Here is a 17,321-nt window from a genome sequence, read left to right as displayed (position 1 = left end):
AGACTTATCCAAAAGAAAAGAGAAAGGACCCAAATTAATAAAATTATGAATGAAAGGGGAGAGATCATGACTGACACCAAAGAAATAGAAACAATTATTAGAAATTATTATCAACAACTATATGCCAATAAATTGAGCAACCTGGATGAAATGGATGCCTTCCTGGAAACCTATAAACTCCCAAGACTGAAACAGGAAGAAACTGACAACCTGAATAGGCCAATAACCAGTAATGAAATTGAAGCAGTGATCAAAAACCTCCCAAAAAACAAGAGTCCAGGGTCTGATGGATTCCCTGGGGAATTCTACCAAACATTCAAAGAATAATACCTATTCTCCTGAAGCCGTTTCAAAAAACAGAAACAGAAGGAAAGCTTCCAGACTCATTCTATGAGGCCAGCATTACCTTAATCCCAAAACCAGGCAAAGACCCCACCAAAAAGGAGAATTTCAGACCGACATCCCTGATCAATATGGATTCCAAAATCCTCAACAAAATCCTAGCTAATAGGATCCAACAATACATTAAAAGGATCATCCACCACGACCAAGTGGGATTTATCCCCGGGATGCAAGGGTGGTTCAACATTCACAAATCAATCAATGTGACAGAACATATTAATAAGAGGAGAGAGAAGAACCATATGGTCCTCTCAATTGATGCAGAAAAAGCAATTGACAAAATACAGCATCCTTTCCTGATTAAAACTCTTCAGAGTATAAGGATAGAGGGAACATTCCTCAAGTTCATAAAATCCATCTATGAAAAACCCACAACGAATATCATTCTCAATGGGGAAAAGCTGAGAGCCTTTCCCTTAAGATCAGGAACACGACAAGGATGCCCACTCTCACCACTATTGTTCAACATAGAACTAGAAGTACTAGCAACAGCAATCAGACAACAAAAAGAAATAAAAGGTATTCAAATTGGCAAAGAAGAAGTCAAACTCTCTCTTCGCAGATGACATGATACTTTATGTGGAAAATCCAAAAGACTCCACCCCCAAATTACTAGAACTCATACAGCAATTCAGTAATGTGGCAGGATACAAAATCAATGCACAGAAATCAGTTGCTTTCTTATAGACTAACAATGCAACTGTAGAAAGAGAAATGAGAGAAACGATTCCATTTACAATAGCACCAAAAACCATAAGATACCTCGGAATAAACCTAACCAAAGAGGTAAAGGATCTATACTCTAGGAACTACAGAACACTCGTGAAAGAAATTGAAGAAGACACAAAAAGATGGAAAAACATTCCATGTTCATGGATCGGAAGAATAAACATTGTTAAAATGTATATGCTACCCAGAGCAATCTATACCTTCAATGCCATCCTGATCAAAATTCCAATGACATCTGCTGGAAAAAACAATTCTAAAATTTGTATGGAATCAGAAAAGACCCTGAATCACCAAGGAAATGTTGAAGAAGAAAAAAAAAGCTGGGGCATCACGTTGCCTGATTTCAAGCTATATTACAAAGCAGTGATCACCAAGACAGCATGGTACTGGCACAAAAACAGACATATAGACCAATAGAACAGAATAGAGAGCCCAGATATGGACCCTCAACTCTATGGCCAAATAACCTTTGACAAAGCAGGAAAAAATATGCAATGGAAAAGACAGTCTCTTCAATAAATGGTGCTGGGAAAATTGGGACAGCTATTTCCAGAAGAATGAAACTCGACCATTCTTTAACACCATTCACAAAGATAAACTCAAAATGGATGAAAGACTTCAATGTGAGACAGGAATCCATCAAAATCCTAGAGGAGAACATAGTCAGTAACCTCTTTGACATCGGCCACAGCAACTTCTTTCAAGATTCATCTCCAAAGGCTACTGAAACAAAAGCAAAAATGAACTTTTGGGACTTCATCAAGATAAAAAGCTTCTGCACAGCAAAGGAAACAGTCAACAAAACAAAGGGGCAACCCACAGGATGGGAGAAGATACTTGCAAATGACACTACAGATAAAGGGCTGGTATCCAAGATCTATAAAGAACTTCTCAAACTCAACACCCAAAAAACAAATAATCAAGTCAAAAAATGGGCAGAAGACATGAACAGACACTTCTTTGAAGAAGACATACAAATGGCTAAAGACATATGAAAAAATGTTCATCATCATTAGCCATCAGGGAAATTCAAATCAAAACCACACTGAGATACCACCTTACACCAGTTAGAATGGCAAAAATTGACAAACTGAGGGCTTTAGAGGGGAAGGGGGTGGGGGGATGGGTTAGCCCAGTGAGGGGTATTAAGGAGGGCATGTAGTGCATGGAGCACTGGGTGTTATATGAAAACAATGAATCGTGGATCACTACATCAAAGACTAATGAGGTATTGTATGGTGACTAACATAACATAATAAAATAAAATGGAAAGACAAAAAACTTTTAATGTATTTTTATAAATTTAGATATTTCTTCTAAAAGCTTTAATCATTAGAGAAAGAATCTTAATCAATCATAATAATAACTACTACATTGCTTCTTTATTTCTTTATTTTTATTTACTTATTTATTTTTAGAAAGGCAAAGGGGAGAGGAGCAGAGGGAAAGGGAGAGAGAATCTCAAGCAGACTCCACGCTCAGTGCGGAGCCTGATGCAGGACTGGATCTCAAGACCCCAAGCCTGACCTGAACCAAAATCAAGAGTTGGACACCTAACCAACTGAGCCACCCAGGCGCCCCTATGTTGCTTCTTTAAAACATAAGCTTTGGGCGCCTGGGTGGCTCAGTCGGTTAAGCGACTGCCTTCGGCTCAGGTCATGATCCTGGAGTCCCGGGATCGAGTCCCGCATCGGGCTCCCTGCTCGGCGGGGAGCCTGCTTCTCCCTCTGACCCTCTCCTCTCTCATGCTGTTTCTCTCTCGCTCGCTCTCAAATAAATAAATAAATAAAATCTTTAAAAAAAAATAAATAAATAAAACATAAGCTTTTCTGGGGTGGCTGGGTGGCTCAGTTGGTTGGGCATCTGCCTTCTGCTCAGGTCATGGTCCAAGGGTCCTGGGATCGAGCTCCACATCGGACTCTTCACTCAGCAGGGAGCCTGCTTCTCCCTCTCCTTCTGCCTGCCACTGCCTCTGCTTGTGCTCTCTATCAAATGGATAAATAAAATCTTTAAAAAAAAGCATAATCTTTTATTTTTCTCCTCTCAAATACCACTGTAATTACTTCTCTTTAATTTTTAAAAAATTATTTATTTTTAAATAGGTAATTTATGAAATTACCTTATGAAATTTTGAAACCAAAATCCAAAAAGTTCTGAAGATTGTATGATGAAAACTAAGTCACCTTTTTATCTCTGTCCTCAGTCTTCTTTCTCAAGGGTAATCACCATTACCATCTAGAGCAGCACTATTCAACAGAACTTTCTGCAATGAAAATGTTCTGTACTCGTGCTGTCCACTATAGTAGCCACTACCCACAGGCAACCATTAAGCACTTAAAGCACTAGTTTGACTGAGGAACTGATTTTTTAGTTCTAAGTTTAATGAAATTAAATAAATACATGTGACCAGTGGCTACTGTATTAGACAGTGTAGATCTAGAAAATTCCTCCAAGAGAAGTGGTTTTCAACCTTAGTTACATAATACAATCACCTAAGGAACACTTACACATTCAGTGCCCAAGCTGCATCTCGGACCAAACATATCAAAATCTCTGGAGTGGGACCCAGGCATAATTTTATTTTAACTCCCCAGTGATTCCAATATACAGCCAAGGCCAAAAGCCTCTATTCCAAAAAATTAATTTTATAAATAAAGCAGCTCTATCTAATATGCATTTATAAACCAAAAGGAGTAACTTTTTCTAAGTTATTAATTAGAAAAGAACTTCCAATTGTTCAGGTACATAAAAATCTTTGTATCTATCAGGATTTTCCCCAAAGTAAATCATTAGAGGCAATTTTTACTATGAGGTTAACTGGATCTTAAAACTAGAAAAAAGTTTCCAAGTAAGACATAAGATTTTTCTCTCTGTTGATATGCATGACATGGAGGAGGATTACATACTCCTAAAGAACTCTTAAAGATCAATAAGGAAAATACCAACAATCCAAAAGAAAACTTGACAAAAATGATTACCAGGTAATTCATAGAAGGCAGCAACCAAAATGGCTAACATATGAAGGGATGCTTAATATCACTAGTACCACAGCATATTTAAGTTGAAATAAGATAGTATTTCATAAATGTCAGATTCAGAAACTGTCATATATTACCAGCAGAAGCGTAAATTGATATTACTGAAGATAAAGATATTCTATGATGCAAGAATTCTACTTTTAAGTTCATACTCTTATACACAGTTTTGCAACCATTGTGCTGAGCTATTGATCTCCTCAACTCTCAGTGACTGAGGAGGACCTGGGACAGTTAGATCCCTAGTCATGTTTTCTAGCCAGTACCAGGCTCACCTCTGTAACTCAATATACTACTTAAATATTAGTATCTAGAGACTAGATACTAGAGACTCTCATATGCGTAAGAAGACATAAACAAGAACATCCACTGTGGTATTATTTGAAATAGCAAAAAACTAAAAGCAGTCTTAATGTTTATTACATGCAAATAATAAATCATGGTATATTTATACAATGAAATAAATATAACTGTTAAAAAGCCACAGGTATGACACGGGTAAGTCGCAGAAGCATAAAACTGAGGGGGAAAAAACAAGTTATAGAATAATATACACACTAAGACACTATTTATTTAAAGTTTAAGGCAGCAAACAAAACAATACTTTATAGTTTTATAGATGTTTACAAATGCAGTAAAAGCCTAAAAACATGTATGGAAATTGATCCACACCAATCTCAGCATAGTAGTTACCTCTGGGGAAGAAGAGACAGGAATAGGATCTGGAGGGTACACAAGGAGGCTTCAACTTATCAGTAATGTTTTATTTCTTTAATAATAACATCAATAACAGAAATATCTGAAATAAATGTGGCAAAATGTAATGTTATTTTTGTGGCTTTCTTTTGCGGAGATGTAGGTACTTCACTATTCATTATATTATTCTCTGTTTTATTTTATGTTTGGGATGCTTTTTTAATTTAAAAAGTTTAAAAACTAGTGATATAAATATGTAACTGTCTAACATAACAGGTGTCTAAAACAGCATAAAGATAAATATCCAGGTAAGTGTTTGGTAACAGGTTAAATTATAAGATTCCTATAAAATCTTGGTGACTAGCTCAAATCAACATTAAAAACAAACAAAACCCACTGAGGTTTGGCTCTATGGTTTGGGGAGCTCAGAAGCTGAAATGTCATGTTAATCATAGGCATATGCTATATACCTCTTGCCTGTTTCAGAGCTACATTTTAAGACAGTTCAGCCCTGCTCCGTTATAGTTTCTAGTATAACCTTGGCTATCATAAATAAAACAACACATAAAAATTTATTTTAAAATGACAAGGATGTGTTCTTTTCTCTACTTCTGCTGTGGGGTTACTGCATCTACAGCCATTAGGGACTCCACATACACACCAGAACTTCCACAGGCATTAAGAATTTTGGCATAGACTACTTCAGAGAGAAAAAGACAACACTCAGTAAAAGGAATGACAAGAAGATAACAAATATGTTTCTAAGGATATGCAATAATCATAATAATAACAATTGTAACTAAGATTTATATAGCAGTGGCTATGTGCCAGGCACTGTCCTACGTGCTTTACATTTAAATCTCACATTCACACTATGAGGTTGGAACTGCTGTTATCCTACTTCATAGATAAGGATAAGAGCAAATAAATGGCCGTCACACACCTATTAAAAGATGGGAGCCATGGGTTTGAGTCCTGGCAGTTTGTTTCCAGATACCACTGCACCACCACTAAGGATATTCTGGTAATGCAAGCATACACATTTACTGGGACCCTGTTATGTGTAAGGCATCATACTAGGAGCTCAAGGTACAAAGACAGGACATAGCTTTCCTTTTTGCATCTGACTGACTACACAGCTCAAAGTTTCTTTTCACCATTTACTATATCAAAACAATCTTTATACTCAAGATACATACCTAAATAATTAAGGGTAACTGTTATAAACAATGATTTTCAAAGCAAAGCACCAACAGTTTAATGAGGCTCAAAAATTAATCCAGAGGACTTCCAGTTTCTGGTTCCACATGTAAGGAGCTTAGGGGTTGCCACACTATCATAACTAGTAAAAAGCTAAACAGGATGAAAAATCAACAAGTCTTCTGGATAGGAGAGAAGAGGACACAGGGCAGACCACTGTCCCTAAGAACAGAGAGACAGAAAGGTGAATACAGTAAGTCACAGCTTACGAAAGAGACTCGTGAGCAGAAATGGCCACTGGAACCAGTGCCAGGGCAGGAAAACCTGAACTGTAATTGATGTTCAGTGTGGACAACTCACTGAAGCCTCAGTGTGGATAACTGAGAGAGTTAAAAATTCCAGGAGGACCCAGTCATAGGGAGGCTCCCCACAATATTGTGAGATTTACCTCCAGGAGCTCAACTATATTCCCACAGTAAGTAGTGGGGGGAAAAAAATCCCCTCAGGCAGGAGGAAGGGAAAAGGAACCATTCTGAAATACACCAGAGCACTTTGTTCTTAACAAGGCCTGCCCAGGGGAGAAACTAGGTAAAGAGAGCCTAATTTGCTAGGGTATTATCAGAGCCTAAGTGACCTTAATTAGAAAAATACCCAACTTCAGCCCACCCTAACCATCCTGCCCCACCTAAGGGAAAGGAAAAAAACTGAAAAAGCTTGTGAAGTTCACAGACCAGAGGCACAGACTCACTCTAAAAGAATAGAAATCATAGGACTAAAGAACACTTCACACTCTTCACTACCTCACACCTCACTACCACATTACTAAAGGCCTACTTACAGGAGTAACTATTACCTCATACATCATGTCTGACTATCAACAGAAAATTCCAAGTCATACCAAAAGGCAAAAAAGCACAATTTGAAGAGACAGAACTAGCATCAAAGAAGGAATTATACCAGACCAGGAATTTAAAACAACTACGATTAATATGCTAAAGACTAATGGATAAAGTACACAGCATACAAGAACAAATAGGCAATGTAAGTAGAGAGATGGAAATCCTAGAAAGAACCAAAAAGAAATGCTAAAGATAAGAAAACACTACAACGGCAAGGAAGAGTGCCTTTGATGGGCTCACTAGTAGACTGGACACAGATGAGGAAAGAAGCTCTGAGCTAGAGGATCTATCAACAGAATCCTCAAAAACTGAAAAGCAAAGAGAATAATGATGAAAAAATAACAGAATATCTAAGACAACTACAAAAAGTATAACATATGCATAATGGGAATACTAGAATGAGAACAAAGAACAGAAGAAATACATGAAACAATAATGATTGAGAATTTCCCCAAATTGATGTCAGACACTAAATTGCAGGTCCAGGAAACTCAGAGAACACCAAGCATTAATAAGAGCCCCCAAAAGACAACATCAGAGCATATCATTTTCAACTTACGGAAAATCAAATATAAAGAAAAATTAAGCCAAAAGAAGGCCTCTAATCAGCCACGACAGTGTAGACAGTGTCTACATATAAATATTTTTGGCATTAATGCTAAATTTACACAAAACGTATACATTTTTTGGTGTTCCTCCCAGTTCTAAGCTACAGTGCTGCAACCGTTATATGAATCAATATGGCAAATTCATACTATAAAAATCAGATATGAATTTGTTGGCATCTCATCAAAAGTAGCATTCTTCATCCCTATTCATTCTAATGAAATGGTTGTATGCTTTTTTTAATCAAGCAGAAGCAGCAAGATAGGATTTTTACCCTACTAAAGTGGTTCATGTATGAAAGACATATGAAAACCGCTGTCTGGTAAGCACAATATACCTAAAAATGGTCAAGATAAGATCTTTAAGACCTTTTGCATTTCCATTTCATTTAACTCTAATTCTGGAATTCCTTGGTGGCCAGGTAATAAATTATGATAGTGGACAAATGAGAAAATAAATTGAGACACTACACATTTAAAGTAGCAATGATAAAATTTTAACTTGAAAACTATGCACAAAAGAGGTTAAAAATTATAAATTTCAGGGCACCTGGGTGGCTCAGTTGGTTAAGTGACTGCCTTCGGCTCAGGTCATGATCCCGGAGTCCTGGGATCAAGTCCCGCATCGGGCTCCCTGCTCAGCGAGGAGCCTGCTTCTCCCTCTGACCCTCCCCCCTCTCATGTACTCTCTCTCTCTCTCATTCTCGCTCTCTCAAATAAATAAATCTTAAAAAAAAAAAAAATTATAAATTTCAATGCAAATATATTTTTGTATATATATGACATCAAAAATAAATGCATGCAAGCAGGTAAACAACCCTTGCTCATATATCTCAACAGGGTGCTTCTATATACTAAAAACCTGCAGTTTATCCGTGGCAAAACTTTAGGTGAGAGTTAAAAAACAAACAAGAGCAATGTAAAAGAGATTAATCAAGCTCAAAGCTCAGTAAGTCTAAGACCAAAGTAAGTGCTGCAAAATTCAGAATAATAATACATGGTCTAGGAGGAGCAAGATGGCGGAGGAGTAGGAGACCTAAATTTCATCTGGTCCCAGGAATTCAGTTAGATAGGTATCAAACCATTCTGAACACCTACAAATTCAACAGGAGATCAAAGAAAAGAATAACAGCAACTCTCTGAACAGAAAAGCGACCACTTTCTGGAAGCAGGGACCCAACAAGTGGCAGATCCGGGGAGACACTCCTTCCTCCCCGGGGAGGAGCGGTGCACCACAGGAATCTGCTGGGTTTGGAGACTCCAAACGGGGTCGTGTGCCAGAGACAGAAATGCTCAGTCACAGGCCAGGTGAGCATGGAGTGCGGCCGGAGACCGGGGAGATGGGAGTGATTGACTGCCTTTTCTCTGGGGGCTCACTGAGGAGTGGGGCCCTGAGCTGTTGGCTCCTCTGGGACCAGAGACTGGAAGGCCGCCATTTTCATTCTCCTCCTCTAAGCTGTGGGGAAAGCCTTCAGGGAACAAAAGCTACTGAGAGCAAACCCAAGCAGATTACTTAGCCTGGCCTCTGGCAAGGGCAGTGCAATTCCGCCTCTGGCAAAGACATTTGAGAATCACTGCAACAGGCAAGGCAACCCCCCCCCCCAGAAGATCAGCAAGAACAGCCAGCCAAGACCAAGTTTATCGATCAATGACAACAGCAGAACTCCAACACTAGGGGAATATAGCACACAGAATTCATGGCTTTTTTTCCTCAGGATTCTTTAGTCTTTCAAAGTTAATTTTTATCTTTTTTTTTTCTTTTTCCCTTTTCAACCAAAATCTTATCAATCCCTTCTTTAAAAATATTTTTTAATTCTCATTTTTAGAGCCATATTCTATCCTTTCATTGCAGTTAACCTTAATTTGGTACATATATAAGTTGTTCTCTCTTTAAAATTTTGGGATACAGTTTCTTCTAACAGACTAAAATATACCCTAAATCTCTAGTGTATGGCTTTGTTCTAGTCTCCTGCCTGATCACATTCTCTCCCTTTTTTCTGTTTTTGTTTTTGTTTTTTTAATTTCTCTTCTTTCTTTTTTCAACCAACTTCTTTATCAATTCCTTTTATAAAATCTTTTATACTTTTCATCTTTACAATCATTTTCCATCCTTTACCCTTATTTTTGTACATATATAAGTTTTTCTTTCTTTAAAATTTTGGGAGGCAGTTTCTTCTAACAGACCGAAATCTGCCCAAAATCTAGTGTGTGGCTCTGATCTATTCATCAGCCTGATCATATTCTTTTTTTTTTTTTTCCTTTCTTTCCCTTTCTTTTCCCCCTGGTTTCGGGTCTCTTCTGATTTCTTTAGTGTATATTTTTCTGGGGTCGTTGTTACCCTGTTAGCATTTTGTTCTCTCATTCATCTATTCTTCTCTAGACAAAATGACAAAATGGAAAAACTCACCTCAGAAAAAAGAACAAGAGGCAGAATCGACTGCCAGGGACCTAATCAATATGGACATTAGTAAGATGCTGGAAGTAGAATTCAGCATGACAATTATAAAGATACTAGCTGGGCTTGAAAAAAAGCATGGAAGATACTAGAGAATACCTTTATGGAGAAATAAAAGAACTAAAATCTAACCAAGTCAAAATCAAAAAGGCTATTAATGAGGTGCAATCAAAACTGGAGGCTCTAACTGCTAGGATAAGTGAGGTAGAAGACAGAATTAGTGATATAGAAGACCAAATGATAGAGAATAAAGAAGCTGAGAAAAAGAGAGATAAACAACTACTGGATCATGAGGGCAGAATTCGAGAGAGAAGCGATACCGTAAGACGAAACAATATTAGAATAATTGGGATCCCAGAAGAAGAAGAAAGAGAGAGAGGGGCAGAAGGTATATTGGAACAAATTATAGCAGAGAACTTCCCTAATTTGGGAAAGGAAACAGGCATCAAAATCCAGGAGGCACAGAGAAGCCCCTAAAAATCAATAAAAATAAAGTCAACACCCCGACATCTAATAGTAAAACTCATAAGTCTCAGACACAAAGAGAAAATCCTGAAAGCAGCTCGGCACAAGAGGTATGTAACCTACAATGGTAGAAACATTAGATTGGCAGCAGACCTATCCACAGACACCTGGCAGGCCAGAAAGGACTGGCATGTTATATTCAGAGCACTAAACAAGAAAAATATGCAGCCAAGAATACTATATCCAGCTAGGCTGTCATTGAAAATAGAAGGAGAGATAAAAACCTTCCAGGGCAAACAAAAACTAAAGGAATTTGCAAACACAAAACCAGCCCTACAAGAAATATTGAAAGGGGTCCTCTAAGCAAAGAGAGAGCCTAAAAGTAACATAGACCAGAAAGGAACACAGACAATATATAGTTAACAGTCACCTTACAGGCAATATAAAGGCACTAAATTCATATCTTTCAATGGTTACCCTGAATGTAAATGGCCTAAATGCCCCAATCAAAAGACACAGGGTATCAGACTGGATAAAAAAACAAGACCCATTGATATGCTGCCTGCAAGAGACTCATTTTAGACCCAAAGACACCTCCAGATTGAAAGTGAGGGGGTGGAAAATCATTTACCATGCTAATGGACACCAAAAGAAAGCTGGGGTGGCAATCCTTATATCAGACAAATTAGATTTTAAACCAAAGACTATAATAAGAGATGAAGAAGGACATATGTCCTACTTCAAGGGTCTATCCAACAAGAAGCTCTAACAATTGTAAACATCGATGTCCCTAACATGGGAGCAGCCAATTATATAAGCCAATTAATAACAAAATCAAAGAAACACATCAACAACAATACAATAATAGCAGGGGACTTTAACACCCCCTCACAGAAATGGACAGATCATCTAAGCAAAAGATCAACAAGGAAATAAAGGCTTTAAATGACACACTGGACCAGATGGACTTCACAGATATATTCAGAACATTCCATCCCAAAGCAACAGAATACACATTCTTTTCTAGTGCCCATGGAACATTCTCCAGAAGAGATCACATCCTAGGTCACAAATCAGGTCTCAACCAGAACCAAAAGATTGGGATCATTCTCTGCATATTTTCGGACCACAGTGCTTTGAAACTAGAACTCAATCACAAGAGGAAAGTCGGAAAGAACTCAAATACATGGAGGCTAAAGAGCATCCTACTAAAGAATGAATGGGTCAACCAGGAAATTAAAGAAGAATTTTTAAAAATTCATGGAAACAAATGAAAATCAAAACACAACTGTTCAAAATCTTTGCGATGCAGCAAAGGCAGTCCTAAGAGGAAAGTATATAGCAATACAAGCCTTTCTCAAGAAACAAGAAGAGTTTCAAGTACACAACCTAACCCTACACCTAAAGGAGCTGGAGAAAGAACAGCAAATAAAGCCTAAACCCAGTAGAAGAAGAGAAATCATAAAGATCAGAGCAGAAATCAATGAAATAGAAACCAAAAGAGCAGTAGAACAGATCAACGAAACTAGGAGCTGGTTCTCTGAAAGAATTCATAAGACTGATAAACCCCTGGCCAGACTTATCAGAAAGAAAAGAGAAACGACCCAAATAAATAAAATCATGAATGAAAGAGGAGCGATCACAACCAACACTAAAGAAATACAAACAATTGGGGCACCTGGGTGGCTCAGATGGTTAAGCGTCTGCCTTCAGCTCAGGTCATGATCTCAGGGTCCTGGGATCGAGTCCCACATTGGGCTCCCTGCTCCTTGGGAGCCTGCTTCTCCCTCTGCCTCTCTCTCTCTCTCTCTGTCTCTCATGAATAAATAAATAAAATCTTTAAAAAAAAAAAAAAAAGAAAAGAAATACAAACAATTATAAGAACATATTATGAGCAACTATATGCCAGCAAATTAGATAATCTGGAAGAAATAGATGCATTCCTAGAGATGTATCAACTACCAAAATTGAACCAGGAAGAAATGGAAAACCTGAACAGATCCATAACCACCAAGGAAATTGAAGTAGTAATCAAAAATCTCCCAACAAACAAAAGCCCAGGGCCAGATGGCTTCCCAGGGGAATTCTACCAAACATTTAAAGAATTAATACCTATTCTTCTAAAACTGTTCCAAAAAATAGAAATGGAAGGAAAATTTCCAAACTCATTTTATGAGGCCACCATTACCTTGATCCTAAAACCAGACAAAGACCCCATCAAAAAGGAGAATTACAGACCAATATCCCTGATGAACATGCATGCAAAAATTCTCACCAAAATACTAGCCAATAGGATCCAACAGTCCATTAAAAGGATTATTCACCACAACCAAGTGGGATTTATTCCTGGGCTGCAAGGTTGGTTCAACATCCGCAAATCAATCAATGTGATACAATACATTAATAAAAAAAAGAACGAGAACCATATGATCCTCTCAATAGATGCAGAAAAAGCCTTTGACAAAGTACAGCATCCTTTCTTGATTAAAACTCTTCAGAGTGTAGGGATAGAGGGTACATACCTCAAGATCGTAAAAGCCATCTTTGAAAAACCCACAGCGAATATCATTCTCAATGGGGAAAAACTGAGAACTTTCCCCCTAAGGTCAGGAACATGGCAGGGATGTCCATTATCAACACTGCTATTCAACATAGTACTAGAAGTCCTAGCCTCAGCAATCAGACAACAAAAAGAAATAAAAGGCATCCAAATCGGCAAAGAAGAAGTCAAATTCTCACTCTTTGCAGATGATATGATACTTTACATGGAAAACCCAAAAGACTCCACCCCAAAACTGCTAAAACTCATACAGGAATTCAGTAAAGTGGCAGGATATAAAATTAATGCACAGAAATCAGTGGCATTTCTATACACCAACAACAAGACAGAAGAAAGAGAAATTAAGGAGTCGATCCCATTTACAATTGCACCCAAAACCATAAGATACCTAGGAATAAATCTAACCAAAGAGGCAAAGGATCTGTACTCAGAAAACTACAGAATACTCATGAAAGAAATTGAGGAAGACACAAAGAAATGGAAAATCGTTCCATGTTCATGGATTGGAAGAACAAATATTGTGAAAATGTCTATGCTACCTAGAGCAATATATACATTTAATGCAATCCCTATCAAAATACCATCAACTTTTTTCAAAGAAATGGAACAAATAATCCTAAAATTTGTATGGAGCCAGAAAAGACCCCAAATAGCCAGAGGAATGTTGAAAAAGAAAAGAAAAGCCAGTGGCATCACAATTCTGGACTTCAAGATCTATTACAAAGCTGTAATCATCAAGACAGTATGGTACTGGCACAAAAACAGACACATAGATCAATGGAACAGAATAGAGAGCCCAGAAATGGACCCTCAACTCTATGGTCAACTCATCTTTGACAAAGCAGGAAAGAATGTCCAATGGAAAAAAGACAGTCTCTTCAACAAATGGTGTTGGGAAAATTGGATAGCCACATGCAGAAGAATGAAACTGGACCATTTCCTTACACCACACACAAAAAATAGACTCAAAATGGATGAAAGACCTAAATGTGAGACAGGAATCCATCAAAATCTTAGAGGAGGGGCGCCTGGGTGGCTCAGTCATTAAGCATCTGCCTTCGGCTCAGGTCATGATCCCAGAGTTCTGGGATTGAGTCTCGCATCCGGCTCCCTGCTCCGCGGGAAGCCTGCTTCTCCGTCTCCCACTCCCCCTGCTTGTGTTCCCCCTCTCGCTGTGTCTCTCTCTGTCAAATAAATAAATAAAATCTTAAAAAAAAAAAAATCCTAGAGGAGAACACAGGCAGCAACCTCTTCAACCTCAGCCACAGCAACTTCTTGCTAGAAACATCGCCAAAGGCAAGGGAAGCAAGGGCAAAAATGAACTATTGGGACTTCATCAAGATAAAAAGCTTTTGCACAGCAAAGGAAACAGTCAACAAAACCAAAAGATAACCGACAGAATGGGAGAAGATATTTGCAAATGACATATCAGATAAAGGGCTAGTATCCAAAATCCATAAAGAATTTATCAAACTCAACACCCAAAGAACAAAGAATCCAATCAAGAAATGGGCAGAAGACATGAAGAAACATTTTCCCAAAGAAGACATCCAAACGGCCAACAGACACATGAAAAAGTGCTCAACATCGCTCGGCATCAGGGAAATCCAAATCAAAACCTCAATGAGGTATCACCTCACACCAGTCAGAATGGCTAAAATGAACAAGTCAGGAAACGACAGATATTGGTGAGGATGCGGAGAAAGGGGAACCCTCCTACACTGTTGGTGGGAATGCAAGCTGGTGCAGCCACTCTGAAAAACAGTATGGAGGTTCCTCAAAAAGTTGAAAATAGAGCTGTCCTACGACCCAGCAATTGCACTACTGGGTATTTACCCCAAATATATAAATGTAGTGATCCAAAGGGGTATGTGCTCCCCAATGTTTATAGCAGCAATGTCCACAATAGCCAAACTATGGAAAGAGCCAAGATGTCCATCAACAGATGAATGGATAAAGAAGATGTGGTGTATACACACACACACACACACACACACACACACACACATGGAATATTATGCAGCCATCAAAAAGAATGAAATCTTGCCATTTGCAAGGCCTGTTTCTCCCTCTCCCACTCCCCCTGCTTGTATTCCCTCTCTCACTGTCTCTCTCTGTGTCAAATAAATAAATAAAATCTTTAAAACAAAAAAAAGAATCACTGGATAACGTCATTACTTCACAAACAAATCATGCTCATTCTAACTCTGCATTTTTAAATTCCTGTTATTGCTCTTGTCCTTACCTTTATTTTAGAGGCATATACTGTGGTGAATTGGAAACCCCAAAGAACAGACATAAAAGAATGTGAGAAGGTAACAGAACTATACAAATGAAAGGATTAATATTCATTCATTTGGACCTCAGACACTCAGCAATTTCAGCCACATACAATGACCTATAACCACAGAAGTGATCCCTAAGATTGAAAAGGAATAAAAATAGCCAAGAAAAATCAAAGACATGCTGTTACTTCCAGTTTTTCACCACAATAAATTGGAGTCAGCAGGGAGGAGTACCTATGACAACTAAGAAACATAGAAATGGCAAGAAAAACAAAGAGACAAGGGAAAAACAAAAGAAACAAACAAAGAAAAAAAAAAACACTGAACAGGACTAAAATACCAGTAGTGACTTAAAGTGGAAATGTATAAGAAGCAGACACATTAATGAAGAAAGAAACAGACACTGAACAGCAATGGCCATAAAAGAAGAAAAAGAAAAATAGGGTATAAACTACTGAAAGTGTGGGGTAATTAACTGAAAGACAAGCCAAATAAGGGTATTACCATGTCATATTAAAGCACACCAACAACACAGCAATCTGGGGACATATTTTGTCTCACAGATATGAACCATATGTACTATTACTAAACACAAATGACTCTAACATAGTGTAACTGTCATGAGCAGTAACTCTGAGTCAAGAAAATGTTCTAATATGGTTGATTCTCATCAACACAAAAACAAGTGCTTTAACAAAATTTTCCAAAACAATTGTATCCTAAACAAGTCCTGGCAATTAATGGGTAGTTAATTAACAGAAAATATAAATCTTCCAGAGATCTATGACTTTTCTCAAATGACTATGACCTCTACTCAAAGAGAGTAGGGTAAATACTCTGATAACTTTTACTTACCAGTAGGAAGATCTTCAACTTTTGCAAGGTCATTCTCTTCTATTCCAGGCATTCCTGCATCACCGCTTCGTTTGATTTGTTCTGCCCAAGTAACAAAAGATATAATTCTTTTTTTTAAAGATTTATTTCTTTTAGAGAGAGAGAGACAGACAGACAGATCAGGGGAAGGGGCACAGAAGAGGGAGAGAATCTCAAGCCGACTTCATGCTGAGGGCGGAGCCCAACACAGAGCTTGATCTCATGTCCTTGAGCCAAAATCCAGAGTTGGCCGCTTAACTGACTGAGCCACCCAGGCACCCCAATAATTCTTTTTTTTCCCCTATATAAATTGAAAGTGTTTTGAAGGAATGTAATAATCAGTTTCTAAAGCAATAGGCTACATTGACTGCATCTCTTTATATCTTGCTTTGGACATAGTTGTAACTCTAAAACAATTTACTCTTTTTTCTTCTCTATCAAGAGATCCAAATTTGAAACAACACTGACACCTAATCATAACTGAACTAAAATTAAGCAATATTCTTTATGACTGAAAATGTTCACTTCAAAGTGAGTAGAAAAGTCAATATCCTATTAACACAAAACAAAATAGTAATACCTTTCCCATGTGGAATATGATTGCTTGAGGGTTCTTCATTCTTATCTGCAGCATTCTCAGCTACTCTGGGAATGTTTTTAGGTTCTGCATGATTGTTTATACCCAATTCATTTCCATCTTTTGATTCAAACTTGTGTGACTTTTGCTGTTAAATAAAGATTTGGTAATAGTAAATATTTTTTAGTTCAAAAGATTAAATAATTGACACAACTACCAATTAAATGTTCTGAAACAGTTCATTTTTTGAAACATATACCATGGGTCCAAATTCCAAACACTTGGAGATGTGGGATATAATATTATTTTCTGTTCAGTTTTTAAAACCTAATATGAAATAAAAGAATAGCACTTCTTAAAGTCTCTGATTATAGTAAATGGTCTAAAATGTTAGGCAGAGGTAATTCTCTTTGGCTATGCTGAAGGAGTGATGCTGCAAGAAGATAGTCTTGCTTGGAGGTTGCTATGGAGGCCTACAGCTGGGCATTATCCTGGGTGCTATGGGCAGGGTGGGTTCTCTATAGGCCTATATTGTAATCG

The 17,321-nt window shown here is 37.8% G+C and overlaps 1 protein-coding gene across 2 annotated transcripts in view; it reads right to left on the bottom strand.

Moving 5' to 3' along the window:
- GOLM2 (golgi membrane protein 2) overlaps positions 1-17,321 on the bottom strand; it is a 114,206-nt gene that overhangs the window by 51,323 nt on the left and 45,562 nt on the right. For both annotated transcript variants that reach the window (XM_021695380.1, XM_021695381.1), the window contains exons 5-6: positions 16,785-16,929; positions 16,187-16,267 (exon numbers count right to left, since the gene is read on the bottom strand). In XM_021695380.1, the coding sequence (XP_021551055.1) occupies positions 16,187-16,267; positions 16,785-16,929 (226 nt within the window). The remainder of the gene's footprint in view (positions 1-16,186; positions 16,268-16,784; positions 16,930-17,321) is intronic.

Source organism: Neomonachus schauinslandi, chromosome 9 (assembly GCF_002201575.2).
Source record: "Neomonachus schauinslandi chromosome 9, ASM220157v2, whole genome shotgun sequence".
Classification (NCBI taxonomy): Eukaryota; Metazoa; Chordata; class Mammalia; order Carnivora; family Phocidae; genus Neomonachus; species Neomonachus schauinslandi.
This window is presented reverse-complemented; position numbering and strand designations above follow the sequence as displayed.